General features: G+C 41.6%; 1 protein-coding gene across 2 annotated transcripts in view; it reads right to left on the reverse strand.

Annotated features, from left to right (window-relative positions):
• The window catches only part of ATRN (attractin), a 161605-nt gene that overhangs the window by 6341 nt on the left and 135502 nt on the right, over positions 1-19762 (reverse strand). The window contains exons 26-28 of one of the 2 annotated variants that reach the window (XM_077872383.1): positions 9757-9835; positions 5389-5496; positions 885-1003 (exon numbers count right to left, since the gene is read on the reverse strand). In XM_077872383.1, the coding sequence (XP_077728509.1) occupies positions 885-1003; positions 5389-5496; positions 9757-9835 (306 nt within the window). The remainder of the gene's footprint in view (positions 1-884; positions 1004-5388; positions 5497-9756; positions 9836-19762) is intronic. The other variant, XM_077872381.1, reaches the window with a different exon arrangement.

Below are 19762 nucleotides of genomic sequence, written 5' to 3' on the forward strand. Positions count from 1 at the left end.
GGCTTTCTTTAGCCAAGGCAACCCTGACCCCCAGAATTGTTTCAACTGAAAGCTGTCTAAAACATATTGTGCATCTTGTCTGAAGCATCCCTCCAAAGTACTCCATGATTAATCGGAGTTAATATTTCCACAACTGTATTCCATATCTCCTTAGTGTTTGATAAGAGGATGTTTATCGAAATTATGATTTGTGTACCTGATGGAATTGCATGAAAGACACTGGTAAAGTGTTACATAGTAAACTGCAAACATGTTTATGACAGTTTTATGAAAAAAGAATAAAAATGAGATCTATACAATAATTTCAACAAAGCTGCTGGCCAGGGCTAGAAAGGAAAAAACAATGAACATTGGAGAGTGCGGGATGGTAGGACTGTGAGTACATTTCCAAGACTTCCCTTAAATTATTATAACTGCGGTTTGTGCCTTATATTTAAAAAAGAGCGAAAAAGCAAAAGAAATTTCATAAGGCTGGAAATGCCAATTTGAGAGTGGCCAGCTTGGAGGAGCTAGCGAGGAGCCACAAGAGCAGGTAAGATAACTGTGGAAGAGGATATGGATGGAGGGGAGAAGCCCTGAGGAAGGGAGAAGAGACAGGGAAAGGGCGGCAGAGCCAGAGCTGAGGAAAAGCAGCAGCAAGGGAAGGTGTGGCTAGAAGTATCAATGCCACCAGGAGGGTGTGGGAGCCAGTGCAGGGAGGGGAGCTCTGGGCTCCTCCCTGGGAAGGAATCATGGCCTCAGGATAGACAGTTCAGGGAACACAAGGGACAATGGGATCGTCTCTCTGAATCCTTACAATGACACAAGGCAGGCACATGCCTATGGTTCACTATCACTTCTAGACCCAAGTTCGCAAGTCTAGTTTGTCACTGGCCCTCATCTACTCACCTGACTGTCCAGGAGGAGGGATTCCACCGAGCCCTCGAGGAAGCCTCACAAACACAGAGAGGACAGCAGCTTTGTTGCCAAAACACGGTTCCAGGGCAATGGGTTTGGGGACAGTCTGGTGGAATAAAACAAAGAGTTACCTAAGGTGGAGCTTCTCCAGTGTTAATGATGCAGCCTTCACATGTGATTTTTAAAGATGCCCTCTATGAGTTTCTATTGCTGTGTAGCACAGTAACAAATAAACAAAGTACTAACTTAGTTGCAAAACAGCACCTATTTATTATCTATCTCAGTTCGGAAGGTCAGAAATCCAGGCGAGCTCTGAGGGTTCCTGCTTACAGATACAGGTTTGTTCATTTCTTCCTTTTTTTTTTTTTTTTTTTAATATTTTTATTTATTTATGATAGTCACAGAGAGAGAGAGAGAGAGAAAGACAGAGACACAGGCAGAGGGAGAAGCAGGCTCCATGCACCGGGAGCCTGACGTGGGACTCGATCCCGGGTCTCCAGGATGGCGCCCTGGGCCAAAGGCAGGCGCTAAACTGCTGCGCCACCCAGGGATCCTTGTTCATTTCTTCCATCCATTCTTAATTTCACAGGTGGACTTGGTCAAGTCAGCCTCGGGGCCAGCTCTTATCTGGAGGCTCTAGGGAAGAATCTGTTCAAAACTTATTCAAGAGGCCTCCGGGAGGGCAGCAGAATCCAGTTCCTTGGTGTGGGTCTAAGGTCCCCATTTCCTTCCTAGTGGTCTGCAGGGAGCCACTCTCTCCCAGAGGCTTCCTCCTATGGCCCCTCCAGCTTCCAATCCGTGCAAGTGTACCAAGTCTTCTCATGCTTCCTCTTCTGCCACCAGCCAGGGAAAATCCCTCGGTATCTTAAGGTTTCTGCTGTCTAGGGATCTGTATTACTTCTGTCCAATCCCTTTATATAAAGAAGCAACTAGAGTAGTGTTTGACTGAAAAACTATGAGCTGGGAATCTTGGCCGTCTTTAGAATTCTGCCTGCCATACCCCCAAATATGTCATTCATTTCTTCAATCTGCTTGAAGAAAATGACTTCTGGAACCTCTGTGGCTACAACAGAGGGAAGGACGGGGCAGGTGAGAGGACTGTGACCTAGATCATTGTGGTGACAGCAACGGAGGTTGAAGACAGAGCCAAAGCCATGCTGATGTTAAGAGAATGAGAACAAGTACGGACTAAGTTCAGCTCCAGGACTTTTGCCTGAGTGGCTAGGATGAGATACCTAGTTGGGGGAGATATGCCAAGGAGAGGTATAGAGGATAATATCCAGAGCTCAGCTTTGGATGCTGAGACATCCATGTGGGGGCACAAGTAAATAAGCAATTGGATATAGGAGTGAAAGGCTCACAGGAGATGTCTGAGCGGAGAGATCATGGTGTTAAAATAAACCCATGATGGAAAAGATCACTTCTGTGGTCTGAATGTGTCCTTCTAAAATTTGTATGTTACATCTGAATGCCCAATAGGATGATATCTGGACGTGAGCCCTTTGAGAGGTGATCAGTGCCCTCATAAAAGGGACCCTACAGAGCTCCCTGCCCTCCGGCATATAAAAGCAGAGCAAGAAAGCACCGTCTACGAACCAGGAAGGCGGCTCTGATCAGACAATGAATCTGCCAGCACCTCAATCCTGGACTTCCTAGCCTTGAGGATTGTGAGAAATTTCTGTTGTTTCTACGATACCCAGTCTCTGGCACTTTGTCATAGCAGCTCAAACAGACTAAGACAGTCACTGGAGTAGTGGGCATAAAAGATGTGAGAGGAGGCCCAAAGACTGAGCCTTCTCTAGAGGTGTGGGGAGATGGAGAAGGTTGAGCAGCCAGAGAGTGAGAGTGTGTGGTGTCCTGGAGGGACAGTCAAGAGTGTTTGAAAGAGTAACCAACTGGGTCATACTGGGCTATCAACACAGGACGTATGGTGCTGCTTAGTACTTCAGATTTGTCTATTTTTTTTAATCCTACAAATTGTTATTTTATCATGTTTGCTAGATTCCTTATGTGCTTACCATTTCATTGTCTTGCTATTCCTTCTTATACCTCACTCCATTCTCCTGGCTAGTTTTTCTTTCTTTAACACATCCTATAGACATTTCTCTTATAAGCTTTCAAAATCTTCCTTCTGTCCTTGTTTTTAGGAGACAGTTACTGGGCCTGATGTTCAAGGTTGGCAGTTCTCTTGATGTCATCTGGAGACATTCTTCCAAACTCTTTTGGCTTCTGGTGTTACTAATGAGAAGTCAGCTGTTGCTTTGTCATTTCCTTTAGGTGATTTCTTTTTTTCCCCAGTTATTTTTTTTTTATTTTTTTTTAAATTTTTATTTATTTATGATAGTCACAGAGAGAGAGAGAGAGAGAGAGAGAGAGAGAGGCAGAGGCAGAGACACAGGCAGAGGGAGAAGCAGGCTCCATGCACCGGGAGCCCGACGTGGGACTCGATCCCGGGTCTCCAGGATCGCGCCCTGGGCCAAAGGCAGGCGCCAAACCGCTGTGCCACCCAGGGATCCCCAATCCCCAGTTATTTTTTTAAATGTAGTCAACACACATAACATTTACCACCCTAACCCTTTTAAGGTGTACACTTCAGAGGTATTAAATAGATTCATACTGTTATGCAACCATCACCACCATCCATCTCCAGAATTGTTTTCATCTTGCAGAACTGAAACCCCACACCCATAGTGACTCCCTATTTCCCTCTCCCCCAACCCCTGATAACCACCATTATACTTTGTCATTATGGATTTGATTACTCTAGGTAACTCAGAAAAGTGGAATCATATAGTATATATTTTTTTGTGGCTAGCTTATTTCAATTAGCATAATGTTCTCAAGGTTCATCCATGTTGTAGCAGGTGTCAGAATTTCCTTCCTTTTTACACTGAATAATATTCCTTTGTATGTGTAGACCACATTTGGCATACCCATTCATCTACTGATGGACATTAGGGATGTTCCCATCTTTTAGCCATGGTGAATAATGCTGTGAACATGGATGCACAAATACATCTTTGAGACCTGGCTTTCAATTCTTGCAGGTATATATCTAGAAGGGGAATTGCAAGATATGGTAATTCTGTTTTTATTTTTTTGAGGAAGAACAATACTGTTCTCCACAGCAGCTCCAACATTTCACATTCCCACTGACAGTGCTCAAGGGTTCCAATTTCTTCACATCGTGGCAATCATACAATGTATATATAAAATACATGTTAGGTCTTCTCATTTTATTCTCCATATTCTTATCTGTCATATTTTTCATCTTCTTGTCTCTCTGTTCTGCATTCTGTGTAATTTCTTCAGATTCATCTTCCAGTTCAAAAGTTCTCTTCACTAGTGTCTGATGTACTATTTATTTAGCATGTAAACTGAGTTATTTTAGAAATTTTAACCACTATATATTCCATTTTTTTGGTAAGGTTACTTATTTAAGTAATCTTTATACCCAACGTGGGGTTTGAATCATGACACAGATCAAGAGTCACGTGATCTACCGACTGAGCCAGCCAGATGCCCCTAAATGTTCCATTTCATTCTTTTTTTTGATCTAGTCATTGATTCATGGTATCCTCATCTTTATGATTCCATCTTTCCCACCTTCAAACATTTCATAAAGAGCTAGCTATATTATACTCTTTAGATGACACTCTAACATGCGAAGTCCTGTCTACACCCTCTGTCTACAGTGTCTGCTAACTCATATTCCTGGTGGCTTCTCTCTCTTGTCCTTGGTGATCTCTGACTGCTTGATCTTGATCGGTGGGGATCCTACATGGCTGAACTGGGGAAGCTTTCCCACAGAGAGGATCTGCACCTATGTCAGCTGGGAGTCATGGTGTGTTACCAATCTGGAACAACTTCAGATCACACATCATTCTGGTTTGGTTCATGATTTGTTCTTTTTTGGGGGGAAGGATAGGAGAGTATTCCCTGGGAATTTCACCTACTTCCTATGAACTCAGTAATGCATTAGTAAGTATTTTAAAATTCAGGATCTAAAGCTGTTTCCCCAGAGTATCTGATACATTTCATCATTTTGCCAAAATAGAAACTTTTATAACTTTCCTCATCTTTTTTTTTTTTTTTTGGAGGAGTCAGAAATATTTACATTCCATAGAATGTATAGTGAATTATAATATTTGCCCATTGAAGAAAATTCCCTAAACTACTTAGAAGCAATGATTCAATTTAGCTCTTTTCTAATACAAGTTTTAAAGTATTATGTCACAGAATACTTACAAGAATTTGAGACAAACCATTTACATATTAAAATTCCTTGAACATGGGAATGCTTAACAACATGAATGAAACACTGAAAAATGAAAGCAAAAGAACACCTGACAACGTCAGTGTGTTGCCTTATTGTTAAAGAGAGAAAGGAAAACATAATTACGAGGCAACGGAACAAGTTTCTTGTTCTTTGTGGTTTCTCAGAAGCCTGAGTTCTGACAAGTTTTCGGGGCTTTTGAATCACATTCTCACCTTTATACTCCCTCCAATAAGATCAGGAGGCTCTTCATCTGTTTCCAAGGCAACGTTTACAGAGGCAAAGGGGCGACTGGCCATCTGCTGCATCTCTCGAAGAAGTTGCTATGGAGTAATATGGCAAATGTTAGAGCACCGAGTGCTGAGGGGATTTTATTAAGGAATACTACATATTAAAAGTACCTCATCCTCCCTGGTTCAAACAAAGAAGTCCAAAATGATATTTTTGAGATAGCTGGAGAAAACTGGACACAGACCAGGTATCAGATAACATTAGGACCTACTAAATTTTGTTGAATGTGATAACAGCACTATCATCATATCAGAAAGTCCTTACCTGACCTGTTAGAGATACACGCTAAAATACTGATGGACAGGATGTTATGATGCCTGCTTATTAAATATATAAAATAAATGATGTAGCCCTATCTCCTCATATTTTCATGTCTAGATTAAAGCCTTTCCTACTTCTTTCTTTCTACTGAAACCTGAACCAAATGTTGACACCGCAGATAGCAACAGAAAGAGCTCTTTGTTCACAGAGGTGGTATAAGCTGAAAACAAACAAGTGTGAAGTTTGGCAGAGTTAGAGGGACAAGCAGGGGCCTTGGATTTAGGGGAGGCTTGGATGTGAATCCTTGATCCAATTTCCAGCTGCATCACCTTAAGAAAGGTGTTTAAAGTCTCTGGGTTTCAGTTTCCTCTTCTCTGTATTAGGAATTTTAAACCTGTGTTACTAGGATTAAAGGAGACACTAACCAGCTGAGTGCCCAGCACATGGTGGATCAATCTATATCATTCATGTATCATTAAGGATATTGGAGATCCAGGCATGTCATTGAAGCCTGGAGGTCATGCCATAGAAGACAACCAGGCCTTCCTGCAAACCACCAATGTGGAACTATGGTAGGAGACAGAATCTTAGTCTGGGTAGACAATGGCTCTGGTTTAGAAGGATATTTTTATGTTAAACATTTTCTTAAAATACTAATAACAACATTCTAGATCTCATCAAACTGTTGGTCCATTTACTCAACAAATATGTGGAGCAACCCTACTTTGGGTTCTGTGCTACCCCAAGAGCTAGAGTCCCAGTAGGACAGAACACTTCTGCTCTTCCAGTTTGGAAGTTCCTTTACGAAGAGTGCATGAGATAATGTGTGGACAAACAAGTAAAATGGGGCCTGGCATAGAGCAAGCACTTAAGCAGTGTTAGTTGTTATTATTTTTGTTGTTACAAATCTCATTAAGTCATTTCTTCTACAATTCTGAGAGGGATAAACATGACTAACAGTGTAGAAATGTAGAAATATATTCTGAATAGTCGGGTTCACAGAAATTTCAAATCACAAGGGTAAAAGCTTAATTTGTTGATCAACTGTCATAAGCTACTTTTTTTGGTGGTGGTGGGGAGAGAATTTTAAAAGAAGTATAACCTGGAATTTTTAAAGAAATTTAAATGATTTAAAAAATAAAATGCTGGGCAGCCTGGGTGGCTCAGCGGTTTAGTGCTGCCTTCGGCCCAGGACATGATCCTGGGATCGAGTCCCATATCAGGCTCCCTGCATGGAGCCTGCTTCTCCCTCTGCCTGTGTCTCTGCCTCTCACTCTCTCTCTCCCCCATGAATAAATAAATAAAATCTTTAAAAAAATATGCTGAAGAAATTGTTATTCTTAATGAGCCTAAATAAAGCCCATCATAACCCTGGGAGGTAGGGATCTTCTAATTCTTCCTTCTTATTTAATTAAGCATGCTCTCTGGTATGGCAAAAGAAAGAAAATTTCCTTCACCATACATTCACCATTCCTATTATAGAATGAGTAAATATCTTTTAAAAATTTCATTTAAATTCATAAGCATACATTTTAAAAACCTTTTTTCTACAAGGTATTCATCCTCTTCATTTTTTCTTTCAAGTATGTTGCAAACATTTTCTAGTTGGTTGTTTGTCTTCCTTGATTTATTTTTGATCTACTTAAGTATTACTTTTTATGCATGCAAATTGCTACTATACTATGCTTTAATCATCTTATCTGAAACTAATAATTTTGCCTCCTTTTCAATAGTAATAAAACTTATTTCTTTTTCTTTGAGTGCACAGCCGAGAATATCCAGAGCAGAAATAAGTGACGATGGGGACTCCAGGACTGTATTTACATAGCCTGTAAAGACCAAAGTCCCAAGTTTAAAGCCCAGTTTGGTCTCTTAGTAACTGTGTGATGATGGGTAAGTTATTCTGCTTCTTTGAGCCTCAGTTTCCTCCTAACTATTTCATAAGCTTGTTATGAAGAGTGAATTAGTTAATCTATATAAAACCTTTAAGAATAGTGCCTGGAATTTAGAAATGCTCAAATGTCAGCTCTTATTATGACAAACCTGTCATAATACTGATTTTCTCAGTACAACTTCTAGTGTTTTCATATCATGAGTGATGTTGGTTATTTGGATATTCCTTATAGTGTTAATAAGGAGGTATTATTTTTGAGTTTACAAAGAGTTTTGTTTTATTTGTTTGTTTGTTTATTTATTTATTTATTTATTTATTTATTTATTTAAGATTTTATTTATTTATTCATGAGAGACACAGAGAGAACCAGAGACACAGACACAGGGAGTCTGATGTGGGACTCGATCCCAGGACCTTGGGATCACGCCCTGAGCCAAAGGCAGACCCTCAACCACTGAGCCACCCAGGCATCCCAAGAGTTTTGCTTTTAAACCAGGAACTGATGTTGAATTTCAACAAATGACTAAGTGATTACTTGGCCATTACTAAAAATTTAGGTTCTATTTTTACCCACTGATATAACCTATTCTGTAGGTTTTCCTGTAGTAAATGATCCCATTATTACACTGGTAAATTAGAACTGTTCCACATAAAGTCACTGTGTGACTGGTCTTTGTTTTTTGGTGCTTTTTCTCAGGTTTGGGATTCAAAGTTTCTATGGATACCATGAATTAGGACTCTTTTAAGCTTTCCATCTTTTCCCTTACTTGAGAACAGTTTATGTATTTTAGAAATAAACAATTCTCCTAAGCACTCAAGGAAAAATAGACTTACTATTTCCATAAGCTCATCTCAAATGTAAACTCCCTGGGTAATGCCCTTTGTGGAGAGAGTATATTCTGAGAAGTTTTCAATTCCTTCCCTGGCCATGTTTATTGAGTCTTCCCACTTCTTTCTTACTCTATTTGGATCACTTCTACTTTTTTTTAGAATACTGTACAATTCATTGGGATTTTAAAATGTCTTAGTAATGGAGCTATTAGAAAATTCCTTCTGGGGACACCTGGGTGGCTCAGCGTTTGGGCACCTGCCTGCCTTTGGCTCAGGTCATGATCCTGGAGTCCCAGGATCAAGTCCCACATTGAGCTCCCTGCATGGAGCCTGCTTCTCCCTCTGCCTATGTCTCTGCCTCTCTCTCAGTTTGTGTCTCTGATGAATAAATAAATAAATCTTTAAAAAAAATCCCTCTGAATATGTTACCCACTGAATTTAAAAACGATAATAAAAAGGATGCAACATTACCTTTATGCTAACATTACTTTTATATGGGTCAGAAAAGGGGTCATGACCTCCAGGAGGAGGCCCTCATTACAGACACTAATATTCAGGGAATAGGGCTGTGTGCTTCTAAGTTTTGATTTGCGATATTCCTGTTCTCTTCTAAATCTTGTCCATAGATAAATTTTTATATAGAAAAGGGCAAGAATAGATACAGAAGACGGAGGAGCATATATCAGCCTAGAGCTCAGTGCCCTTCCATTATCAACAATGCAACAGACAGGACTCTAGAAGGCAGAGTAATAACACTAGTGAAAGTTGTGAAAAACAAGATTTTATGTTGTCACTTTTAAGCAAGTTTATTTATTTGGTCAATCATAAAAATATTTGCTTGACTTATTGATACCACTTTAGGAACGGAGCTCTGGAAATAAATCAAGACTCATTAAAAAATAAAACTCAAGCAAAAACTTGACTAGACACTGATTTATCTTTGCGTGATGAGATATTTCAGAGATGGTTTAGCTGGCTGATTTTACTCTCGTTCTCATGAAAAACTCTGCTCCTGAGCCCTCAGATCTGCCTGAGCTAAGGACAGAGCACTGGTAGAATGGGTGGAACTGGCAGCTATAAGTCAATACTAAAGTTCCCTTTTAGAAAGTTAAAAGTATGTGGTGCAGAATTATACTTTATATCACACTAGTCGAAATCTACTGACCATACTCTGCAGAAATGGCAGCATTAGTCTCCCTGTGGTATGTCTATAAATTGTCACTAATTAGCTAAAACGGACTTGCTTTAGAGAAAGAGAAAGGAAGAACTGACAGGCATTCAGGAACCTTTATCCATTGAGGCTTACCTCTCTACGCCTGGAGGCCCAACAACTTTGTTTGATCTTCCAAACCACAGCAGCCACCAGGAGCAAAGAGAGGAAACAACTGTGAGAAAGGAGAGTACTGAGTTATTATCCCAGCCCCCAGAATCAGCACTGTCACCCCCACCTCAGGCCAGGCAGGGAGAATCCCCCAAATACCATTCCAAGTACCTTTCTCATCACTTATCACAACCATGTACCTGGTTCACAGGAAGCAAGTGTAAAAAGACTGATAAGCTGAGCTTCCTGACCTGACCTCTAGACTGTACTGTCCCCAAAGGCACTGGGAGAGAGCTCTGACCTCCCACTGGGCCTTTTATCGAGATGGCCCATCATGGCTTATCCCAAATAAGAAAAATAATTCTAGGATAATAATAATGAATGACAAGCAAGCTATCTAATTGAATTAGCAAACCTTTACTGATAAAAGTCTAAGAAAATGAGAAAAGTTATTAAAGAACAACCAGCTTTTCATACAGAAGAGGTACACACAAGAATAAACATATATATATATATATATATAATAATACACATTCAATTGTATTTTTAGAAAGGAAATTCATCTAATTTTTATAAAATAAAATGATCAACCTCAAACCGACAACTTTCTTAACTCCTACTGGTAGGCAGAGAGTAACTCCTACTGGTCTTGTAACTGTAAACGCTTTCAACATGCCTTCATCTGTAAACCAGGTGTGAAGGGTTTGAAAAGCTACCCTGACAATGGAGAGAAAGACTGACTTCTGTTATTTGCAGATACAAGGCATCTGCAGCATGGGGTTGGTTTCCAGAATGGCAGCCTCAGTGAACCCAAGAGCCAACCGACCAGAGGCAGGCCCTCAGGCTGGCTGGAGAGGGCACTCTGAGGTGTGGGGATGACTAACTTCTGCCTTCCCAGTGGGCTCCCACAGCCCACTGCTGCCCCAACAAGAACAGGGGGAAAGATCCCTCCAGTGGATTCCCGGATTCAAGAGAAGGGGCTTTCCACAGTCATCATCATTCAGGGGAGAGGCTTCAATTCCTGCCTGACTGGGCCTCTTGGCTGTCCTGACTCTCCTGGTCCTTCCTCCTCTCTGACAGTCTCTATTTTCCTTTATTTTTTTTTTTAAAGATTTCATTTATTTGTTTATTTTTAAAAGATTTTATTTATTTATTCATGAGAAACACACAGAGGGGCAGAGATGTAGGCAGAGGGAGAAGCAGACTCCCTGCAGGGAGCCCGATGTGGGACTTGATCCCAGGACCCCAAGATCATGCCCTGAGCTGAAGGCAGACGCTCAACCACTGAGCCACCCAGGTGCCCCAAGATTTCAATTATTTATTCATGAGAGACACACAGAGAGAGGCAGAGACATAGGCAGGCAGAGGGAGAAGCAGGCTTCTCCAAAAGGCAGGCAGACGCTCAACCACTGAGCCACCGAGGTGCCTATTTTCCTTTCAATCAGACAGACCAAAGGCAGACAGACGCTCAACCACTGAGCCACCGAGGTGCCTATTTTCCTTTCAATCAATATTTTATTGACATAGGTCCTGTTGTTCTAGGCCCATAAAATACACTGATGAACTGAACAAAAGACTGCAGTTTTCATGGAGTGGACATTCCATCAGCTGGAGATAAAAAGTAAACAAAACAAACAAGCAAATTATAGGGCATGTGAGAAGGTAGTAAATGCTACAGAAACAGAAAGATGGTAAGGGAAAGTGGGTTCAGGGGTGCCACTGGCAGTCTAAAGCAGAATGGTCAGAGTGGGTGAGCCTTACTTCTTGAGAAGGTGATATCTGAGCAAGATTTGAAGGAGGCATGAGAGGTGGATCAGGGGATGTCTACAGAAACACACCTGGGCAATGGGCTTGGCTGTGCAAAGCCAGAGGCAAGGACATACCTAGGACTGCCTGAGGAACCTCAGGAGGCCACCATGGCTGGAGTGGGGGCAGTTGGGTCACAGATAAAGGCAGAGAGATAAAGAGAAGCAGACCATGGAAGGCCTGCAGGCACTGTAAGGGTATTGGGTTTTACTGAATGAGATGAGGAACTAACTTAGGTATTTGAGCAGAGAAATATCATTTAACTTAGGCTAAGAACTTTAGGTCTGCAGCAGCAGAAATAGGGAGACCAGTAGGTCTAAGAGAGATGATGGTGGCTCAAGCCAGGGTGGTTGTAGCATGGGTGTGGAAAGCACTTTGGAATCTGGACATAATTTGAAGGTTGAGACCATAGAATTTGCTGATGTGCTGGATGTAGAGTATGGAATGGAGAAGTCAGGGATTTTGATCTGAGGAACTTGCCATCAACCTAGAGAGGGAAGGTTCTGGGTGGAGCAGGTACAAGACAGCAGACAGACAGTAAGAGACATGCTGACTTCTGAGATATCCACCTAACCACCGAAAGGAGATGTAGGCAGCTATGGGTCAGGAGGCTAGGAGGTGGCATTTGGGAATCATAAGCATACACAGTAAACCCTTGAATAATGAGAGGATTAGGGGTGCTGACCCTCTGCACAGTTGAAAATCCATATATAACTTTTGACTCCCCCAAAACTTTACTACTAATAATCTACTGTTGATAGGAAGCCTTACTGATAATATAGTTGATTAACTCATATTTTGTATATGTATTACATGCTGTATTCTTACAATAAGGAAAGACAGAGAAAATAAAATGTTATTAAGAAAATCATAAGGTGGCACCTGGGTGGCACAGTTAGTTAAACGTGACTCTTGGTTTTGGCTCAGGTCATGACTGCAGGGTCATGAGATCAAGCCTCATGTCGGTTGCTCAACATGGAGTCCACTTGAGATTCTCTCTCCCTCTCCCTGCCCTTCCTGCTTGTGCTCTCTCTCAAATAAATACATAAATCTTAAAAAAAAGGGGGGGGGAATCATAAGGAAATTACATTTACTATACTGTACTTATTGAAAAAAATCCACATATAAGTGGACCTGCAGAGTTCAAACCTATACTGTTCAAGGGTAAACTCTTTAATGCATTTGAAGTAATAAATCTGGATGAGGTGACCCAGGGGGTGAAAACAAATACAGAAGAATGTCCTGGGTTGGGGGCTCCACCCTTGAGAAGTTGGGGAGAAGAGGAAGAAACAGTAAAGGAGTCTGAGAAGAATAATTTGTCTTTCTTGGTTTCCATGCATAATCCTGCTTTTTGTTATTTTTATTCTAATAGAAACACAAGGAGGCAGCAAATCCACAAGGAAGGGCAAGGAGGGACTAAGAGCTTCCAAGTGGGTCTGGATGCTACTGATGCAGTTGAGTACAGGACTATCCTCAGGAGCAGGTGCCCTGGTGTTGCTCAGAGGCCTCTCCTGGGACTACCCTCAATCCAGAGATGTAAGAGAGTGCAGCTCAGAAGGTCTGTGTCCCCTTCCCCCCAGGCCCAGGTGGGGCTTCTGTCTTCATCACAGACTTGTTAAAAACACCACCAAGCCCATTCCTTCCACAGATCCCAGCTTTTCTAAGAAGTGAAACAAGGAGCACACTGACACACAGTGGTCATCCCTCAAAGCTGATATGATTTCTCCCAGGGTAATACAACAACAAAGGACATTCTAATTATTTCTAATAAGGGGCACTCACTGATTCACCTCCCTTTTCTTCCTACCACTGATTTTAGGACAGGTCATGCTATAACCCAGTATTCACCTTCCTACAGTCCCTCTTGTCAACTGTTTTCTGGATTTTTCTATGTGAAGGTAATTTAAAGAAATATTAAACCATGAAAATTTTCAAACATACACACAAGTAGAGAGAATGATCTAGTGAATTCCTATGTGTCCATTAATTAGCCTTTAATTATTGTTTTGTCAATGTCATTCAAAGATCATCAAAGAAGTGTACTTCTCTCTTTCAAAACTAGGACACTAGCCCCAGGCTAAGGGTCTCTCCTGTCCTGTCAGCTCTGTACCTTAGGAGAAAACAAGAATCCTCTCACCTTTTTTGTCCTAAATCTGTTCCTGCTTTCAAAGGCTTGTACTTTCCTGAGGCTATTCTCCAAAAAATCCATGCCTTGATTCTAAGTTTTTCTTTTTACTTTTTGTATATGCCTTTTGAAAACTCACAATTTGTGTGAGAGCTCAGTGTTGGGGGCATCTGTTTTTCACCAGCTTAACTGTAATTGTGCAGTTAGAATGATATTTTTGAGAGCGTCCTGAACTTTCCCCCAGAGGGTAAGACTATTAACTAATGGTTATTGTTTTCTGCTCTTACAAGCCTGGCTTTTCTAAAACTATGTATGCATTTTCTTGGCCTGGCCTTGACCTCCAAGTCAGCTTGAACACAGAGATACCACTGCTTCTCCCAAGTTCCTGTGATGTGCACTTCCACACTCTGGTCAGAATTAGATCCAGAGTGGCAGGAACTCATAATCACTTCTATCTTCAGGAATATGAAGGACTTGACAAAGTGTCTGCTGTCAATCTGGCAAGGTCTAGCAGTAGTTCAAGTAATTAAGTTTTACAAGAATATCCTATTGAGTCTGTAACAGAAATTCTCATTACATGGCCTCCTTGTGGCCAGGTGATGTGACATCACTTACTTCTCCTTTTTATCCTCACTTAGACATTGCCCTCTGAGAGCCACAAAGACTGCCACAGTGTCAGTCCTCTACGGCTACCAGCTGTCCTAAACACTCTAGAGCCTCACTCCCAGATACAAAGCCCTTTCATGTACACGACCTCATCTGACTCTCACAGTGAGTGAGCAAGTGGGTCTTATTATTTCTCTCTTCATATACAAGGCCCCTACTGGAGTCTAGAATAGCATCTCATTAAGATATAAAATGACTTAATGGACTTGTCGGGATCTAGAGTTTACTTTAGATGCCTGTGCCTGAGTCTGGAAGTACTCTCACCTCACGCTGATTTTCTCACTTGAATCACTGAGTGCCCTGCCCCACACCACCCCACTCTAATTCTCTTTTCTGTGTTATCTGAGCTGTTCTTCAGAGTGCTTAAGATTGTCTGGATCCCTTCTTCTCTCCTTCTTTTCACTTGGATCCTTTGGAACCTGGTTAACCTGCTTGGGGAAAACATTTTCTCCCTTATGCTCATAAAAGGGACTCTGTTGTCAGATCATCATTCTTAGTTCTTAAACAAAATCCAGAAAGAAAAAAAAAAAAGCAGCTGTGGATTCTTTTCAAAGGTTCCACTCTCAAAAAGAAGAAATGACAAAAACACCATCTGTCCTTGTTTACTACATAAGATTCCAAGGTCCCTAAAGATCTTCCCAATCAATTCTGATTGTGTCATTCTGTCTTCTACCTGTCAGCATTAGGGACTACTCCTTACTGGGCTAGTGCTTGGCAGCAGGGTCATCTCATTCTGTACACATGTTCCAAGAATATTCAGAACACCTGCTGACTGGAGATACTGAATTACTGTATTAGCATGCAGCCTCTATGTCCCCTTGAAAGTGGGCCATCAACCAGCACCGTTAGCTTTCTTCCTTCAGAGAGGCTGGTGCCTCTGGCTCCTCAAGACTCAGTGCTTCTCCCGAAGGCCTGGTTTAGTTTCCACATATATTTGCACATGACTGTGTGCCAGGTGCTGAAGGTCTGTGTGTGCATAGGGATGACCAAAAGAGACAGTGCCCCTGCTCTCTTGAAGCTTAGAGTCTAACTGTGGGCACAGATAGGAAGTGAGTAAACAGCTGTGAGAAGTACCATGATGAAAATATGGTTCTATGGGAGAGAACGAGGGAAGACCATTTAGTTTGGGGGTTCCGGGATGAAATCTTGGAGGAAGTGACACTCTGCCAAGACCTGAAGGATGAGTGTGGTATAATAAAAGAAATATATATATTTGGTCTTTGTCCCGAGTTCCTGGTACAGAGCTCCCAAAATTCTTAAAATTTCTTGAGTGATAGGAGTTCCCCTTCCCCATCTTTTACACAAACGTTCTTTATTTATTTATAATAGCCCCAAACTGAAAACAGCCCAAATGTCCAACTCCATCAAGAAGTGAAGAAATTGCGTTGATCTTTTCATAGAATATCCTTAGTGATAAAGGAATGAGCTATTTTTAAATTTAAAAAGTTAAAAAAATTATATTTTTAATAGTTTTTTGTACAAAGTAATTTATACAAAGGAAGATATAATTTTTAAAATGAATGGTCTCTGAGTCTGAATGAGCTGTGTTTTTTTTTTTTTAATAACAAGTGTATTGAGATATAATTGAGGAGTGTCCTTTGTATGCTAATGATGACTCATGGGAGGGAGGGACCCAGATAGCTTTGGGATGGTGGTTGGTCACTGGAAAAACCAATCACATGATTAGAAAGTTAAACTGTTCAGTACCCTGTCCCATCCCCCCAGCCTGAGGGAAGGGAGAGGGCTAGAGATTGAGTTCCTTAGTCACACCTATGTAATGAAACCTTGAAGGAAACAAGGAATAAGAGGTTTGAGGGAACATCTGGGTTGGTGAACATGTCCATGTGCTGGGAAGGTGGCACACCCAGAGAGGGAGTGCGGAAGCTCTGTGCTCTCCACCTACTCCTACACCTTATGCATGCTTTCCATGTGGCTGTTCCTCAATTATACTCTTTGTAATAAAACTAATTTTAAGTACTGTGCTTTTCTGAGTTCTGTGAATCATTTTAGTAAACTGTCAAATCTGAAGAGGGTCATGGGAACCCCCAAATCTGTGGATGGCCAGCCAGAAGCATGGGTGGCTTGGGGACCCACTGGTGGTTGACATCTGAAGTGGAGGCAGTCATGTCAGACTGAGCCCTTAACCTATGGGGTCTGTGCCATTTCCAGGTAGTGTCAGAACTCAACTGAACTGTAGGACAACCAGTTGGGTGTCAGAGAACTGGGTGTTGTTTGAAAAAGCCAAACAACGAGTAAATGTATACAGATGAAGGGTAGGGAGAAGAAAGAAGGAAAGCATTTTCCAGAAAAAAAAGGATAAGCACGTGCAAATGGTAAAGAGCCTGGTGCTTTAAAAAAAAACAGAAGTGGGAATACAGGGGAGAGTAGCATAAGATGAGTATGGAGGGGTGAGCAAAGGTCAGTTCACCTTGGTTTTTATTTGAGATACGATGAAAAGCCTCTGAGTATGAGACAAGGGAATATGTTTAGATGCATTCATTTTCAAGGTCTCTTCTGGACTTTCTAGTAGAGGGGCTCTGACTGCTGGGATGTGGTGGGAGAGTGTCTACTGCATGGGAGAGAAGTGACTTGGAAGTGGCAGGGTGATGCTGTGAAGACTGGTGAGGAAGGGCTGAAGAAGAGTTTGCTTCTGGGCATGTTAAGCTGCAGATGGGATGGCAGAGTTCAACCAGGAATACAGAATGAGAAGATGGCCAGAGTTAAGCTCTGGAAGAACATCAACAGGAAGAGGTTGGTCAGAAAAGTTCAACAGAAGAGTGGCCTCAGGGCAGTCTGGGGTCAGAGAAGGCCAGAAGAGTGTCAGTGATGGGTGGTCAGTTGCTTGTTACTGCTGAGAATGAAAAAGATGCAAACTGAAAAATATCTTTTGGATTTGGCAATAGAGATGTTCTTGCTGCCTTCCATACATACACAAATTTAGGTGGGGTGTGGGGATGGAAGTCAGATTAGAGAGGGCTGGAAAGCAAAAAGGTCTCCAACAGAAGGATTTTTAGGGTAGTGAAAATACTCTGCATGATATTATGATGCTGGATCTATGTCATGACGTATTTGTCTAAACCCATAGAATGTCCAACACCAAGAGTGAACTCTAAGGTCAACTCTGGGCTTTGGATGATTATGATGTGTCAATGTAGGTTCACCCTTAGTAGGAAATGTCCAATTCTGGGGGGTAATGCTGATAACAGGAGAGGCTGTACATGTTTGGAGGCAGGGGGGTCTATGGGAAATCTCTATACCTTCTTCTCTAGTTTTGTTGTAAAACCTAAAATTGCTTTAAACAAAGCTTTTTAAAAATTTGAACAAAAAAACAAAGTAAAATAAAACCAAATGTGCTCTAAGCCCCTTATGGACATAAGGAGGGAGGGGAACTGCCAGAGTGATCAAGGGGAGCCACATTCAGAGTGGCCGTACCAGCTGGCTTCTTCCCCCTTCTCTGTCAGTGCTGAGCAATTGGAGACAGGCCTTAAGGCAGTAAGTTCTGGGCCTGGGGCCAGGGAGGCCAGACAGGATGGCTGCTCCCTCATTCAGAAGACAAACTAACAGTACAGCCCACCCAACAGCATGTTCTGCCCCTACTCCACACACACTGGAGGCTGTGACACACAGAAACAGCATTCACACACAGGCAAACAGCAATCTTCAACACAAAACAAGGGCAGATATCTCAAGGAAACCAACAGTGTGAAGAGAGATATCAAACAAAACAAAACCCAAACATCTGGGCAGCCTGGGTGGCTCAGCAGTTTAGCGCCGCCTTCAGCTCCTGGAGACCCAGGATCGAGTCCCACGTCAGGCTCCCTGCATGGAGCCTGCTTCACCCTCTGCCTGTGTCTCTGCCTCTCTCTCACTCTGTGTCTATTATGAATAAATAAATAAAATCTTAAAAAAAAACAACCCAAACATCTGAGGAGAGGTATTAATAAGAGCACAAAATAAGACTTCAAAGTAAAATATTAATCTCACAAAGGAATATGAGAGGAAACTGCATTCATAAAACGGACTCAAGTTATAAGGAAAAACATATTAGAAGTAAAATGCAAATGTTAAAATAAAAAACAGTCTTTATCAGATGGGCTCAACAAAACAAACAGATCCAATTTTGGATTAAATTAATGAGCTAGAAAATACTGCTACAGAGCTCACCTAGAACACAGAACAAAAGGAAAATGAAAGAATATGTGGGTTCAGTAAAGAAATATAAAGGACAGATCTGGAATCCCTCTCATTAATTGAATAGAGAATTCTAGAATTCAAAAAAAAAAAAGAACTGAAGGAGGGGAAACAAGCAAAGAGACAGAAGACAGTGTTGCAAAGCTCAAGACTCTATAGAACCATCCCCTCCTCCTCATCCCCAGTATCAAATTCTTTCTCAGGTCCTTTCTCAATGAACTCCTAAGTCTTGCACAACAGCAATATCCAACAAAGGGGAAGACATGGGACACATAAGATAGTGCAAGGAAAAAAAAAAGGTAAAACTTACAAAAATTGTTCCTATATAATGTAAAATAATTACAATCTAGAATTTAAATCCCAGATAACCACTACCTCAGAGGCCACTTAGATGGCTGTGGGGGAATGACTGTGGGGTTCTCTTAGACCTTAAAGCAGCCAGCTCTTGTAGGAACTGGAATCATGAAGCTGCCAGCTGAAGCTATGGTCCTATCCTCTTGGGAATTACATGAAATTCTTTCCCATCTGACCTCCTATTGTTTTAGCTTGCATGTGGATGGATGTAATAAGGCCCCAGGCTCTGAATTCACACAACTTTCCGCTAATTCTGGGTTTCTCAATGCCAAATGAATGTAAGAATCACTGGAGAGTCTTTAAAATATCACAAGGATCAGATCGGGTTCCATAGGAAACCAATGTAATCAGCATCTCTGGGGCATAGGATCCAGGCTGCTGCTGCTGCTGCTGCTGCTTTTTAAGCTTCCCAGGGAGTTCTAGGGACAGACAGCACTGCAAGACATGAAGTAATTGTTTCAGGCTCTGAAACCCAATTTTAAACTTGTAGGAGAGGGTTCTAACTGGCCCTGTTAATCTTTGTATGTCAAAGTTTGTATGTAGGTTCATCTATGTATGAGCTGATGAAACTCTAGACTGCTGCACAATTGCATTAAAGGGTGATTAAGTGCTATAATGGGAATAGGAGTAGGGCAGAGTTTCAAAAGGGATGGACTTTGGAGTGAATGTGTCAGAAGACTTCAGGGAGTAGGCAACTGCGTTGGGTTCTGAAGGAGTAAGACTATGACAGGTCAGTGGGACTGGGTAAGTATCTTTGAGGTAAACACAGAGGAGAACCAAGTTGAGTCCACCACCCCTCCTCCAGGCCCTGCAGCTCACATGGTCAACAAGGAAGGAAATGATGGCTAT

Source organism: Canis aureus, chromosome 26 (genome assembly GCF_053574225.1).
Source record: "Canis aureus isolate CA01 chromosome 26, VMU_Caureus_v.1.0, whole genome shotgun sequence".
Lineage (NCBI taxonomy): Eukaryota > Metazoa > Chordata > Mammalia > Carnivora > Canidae > Canis > Canis aureus.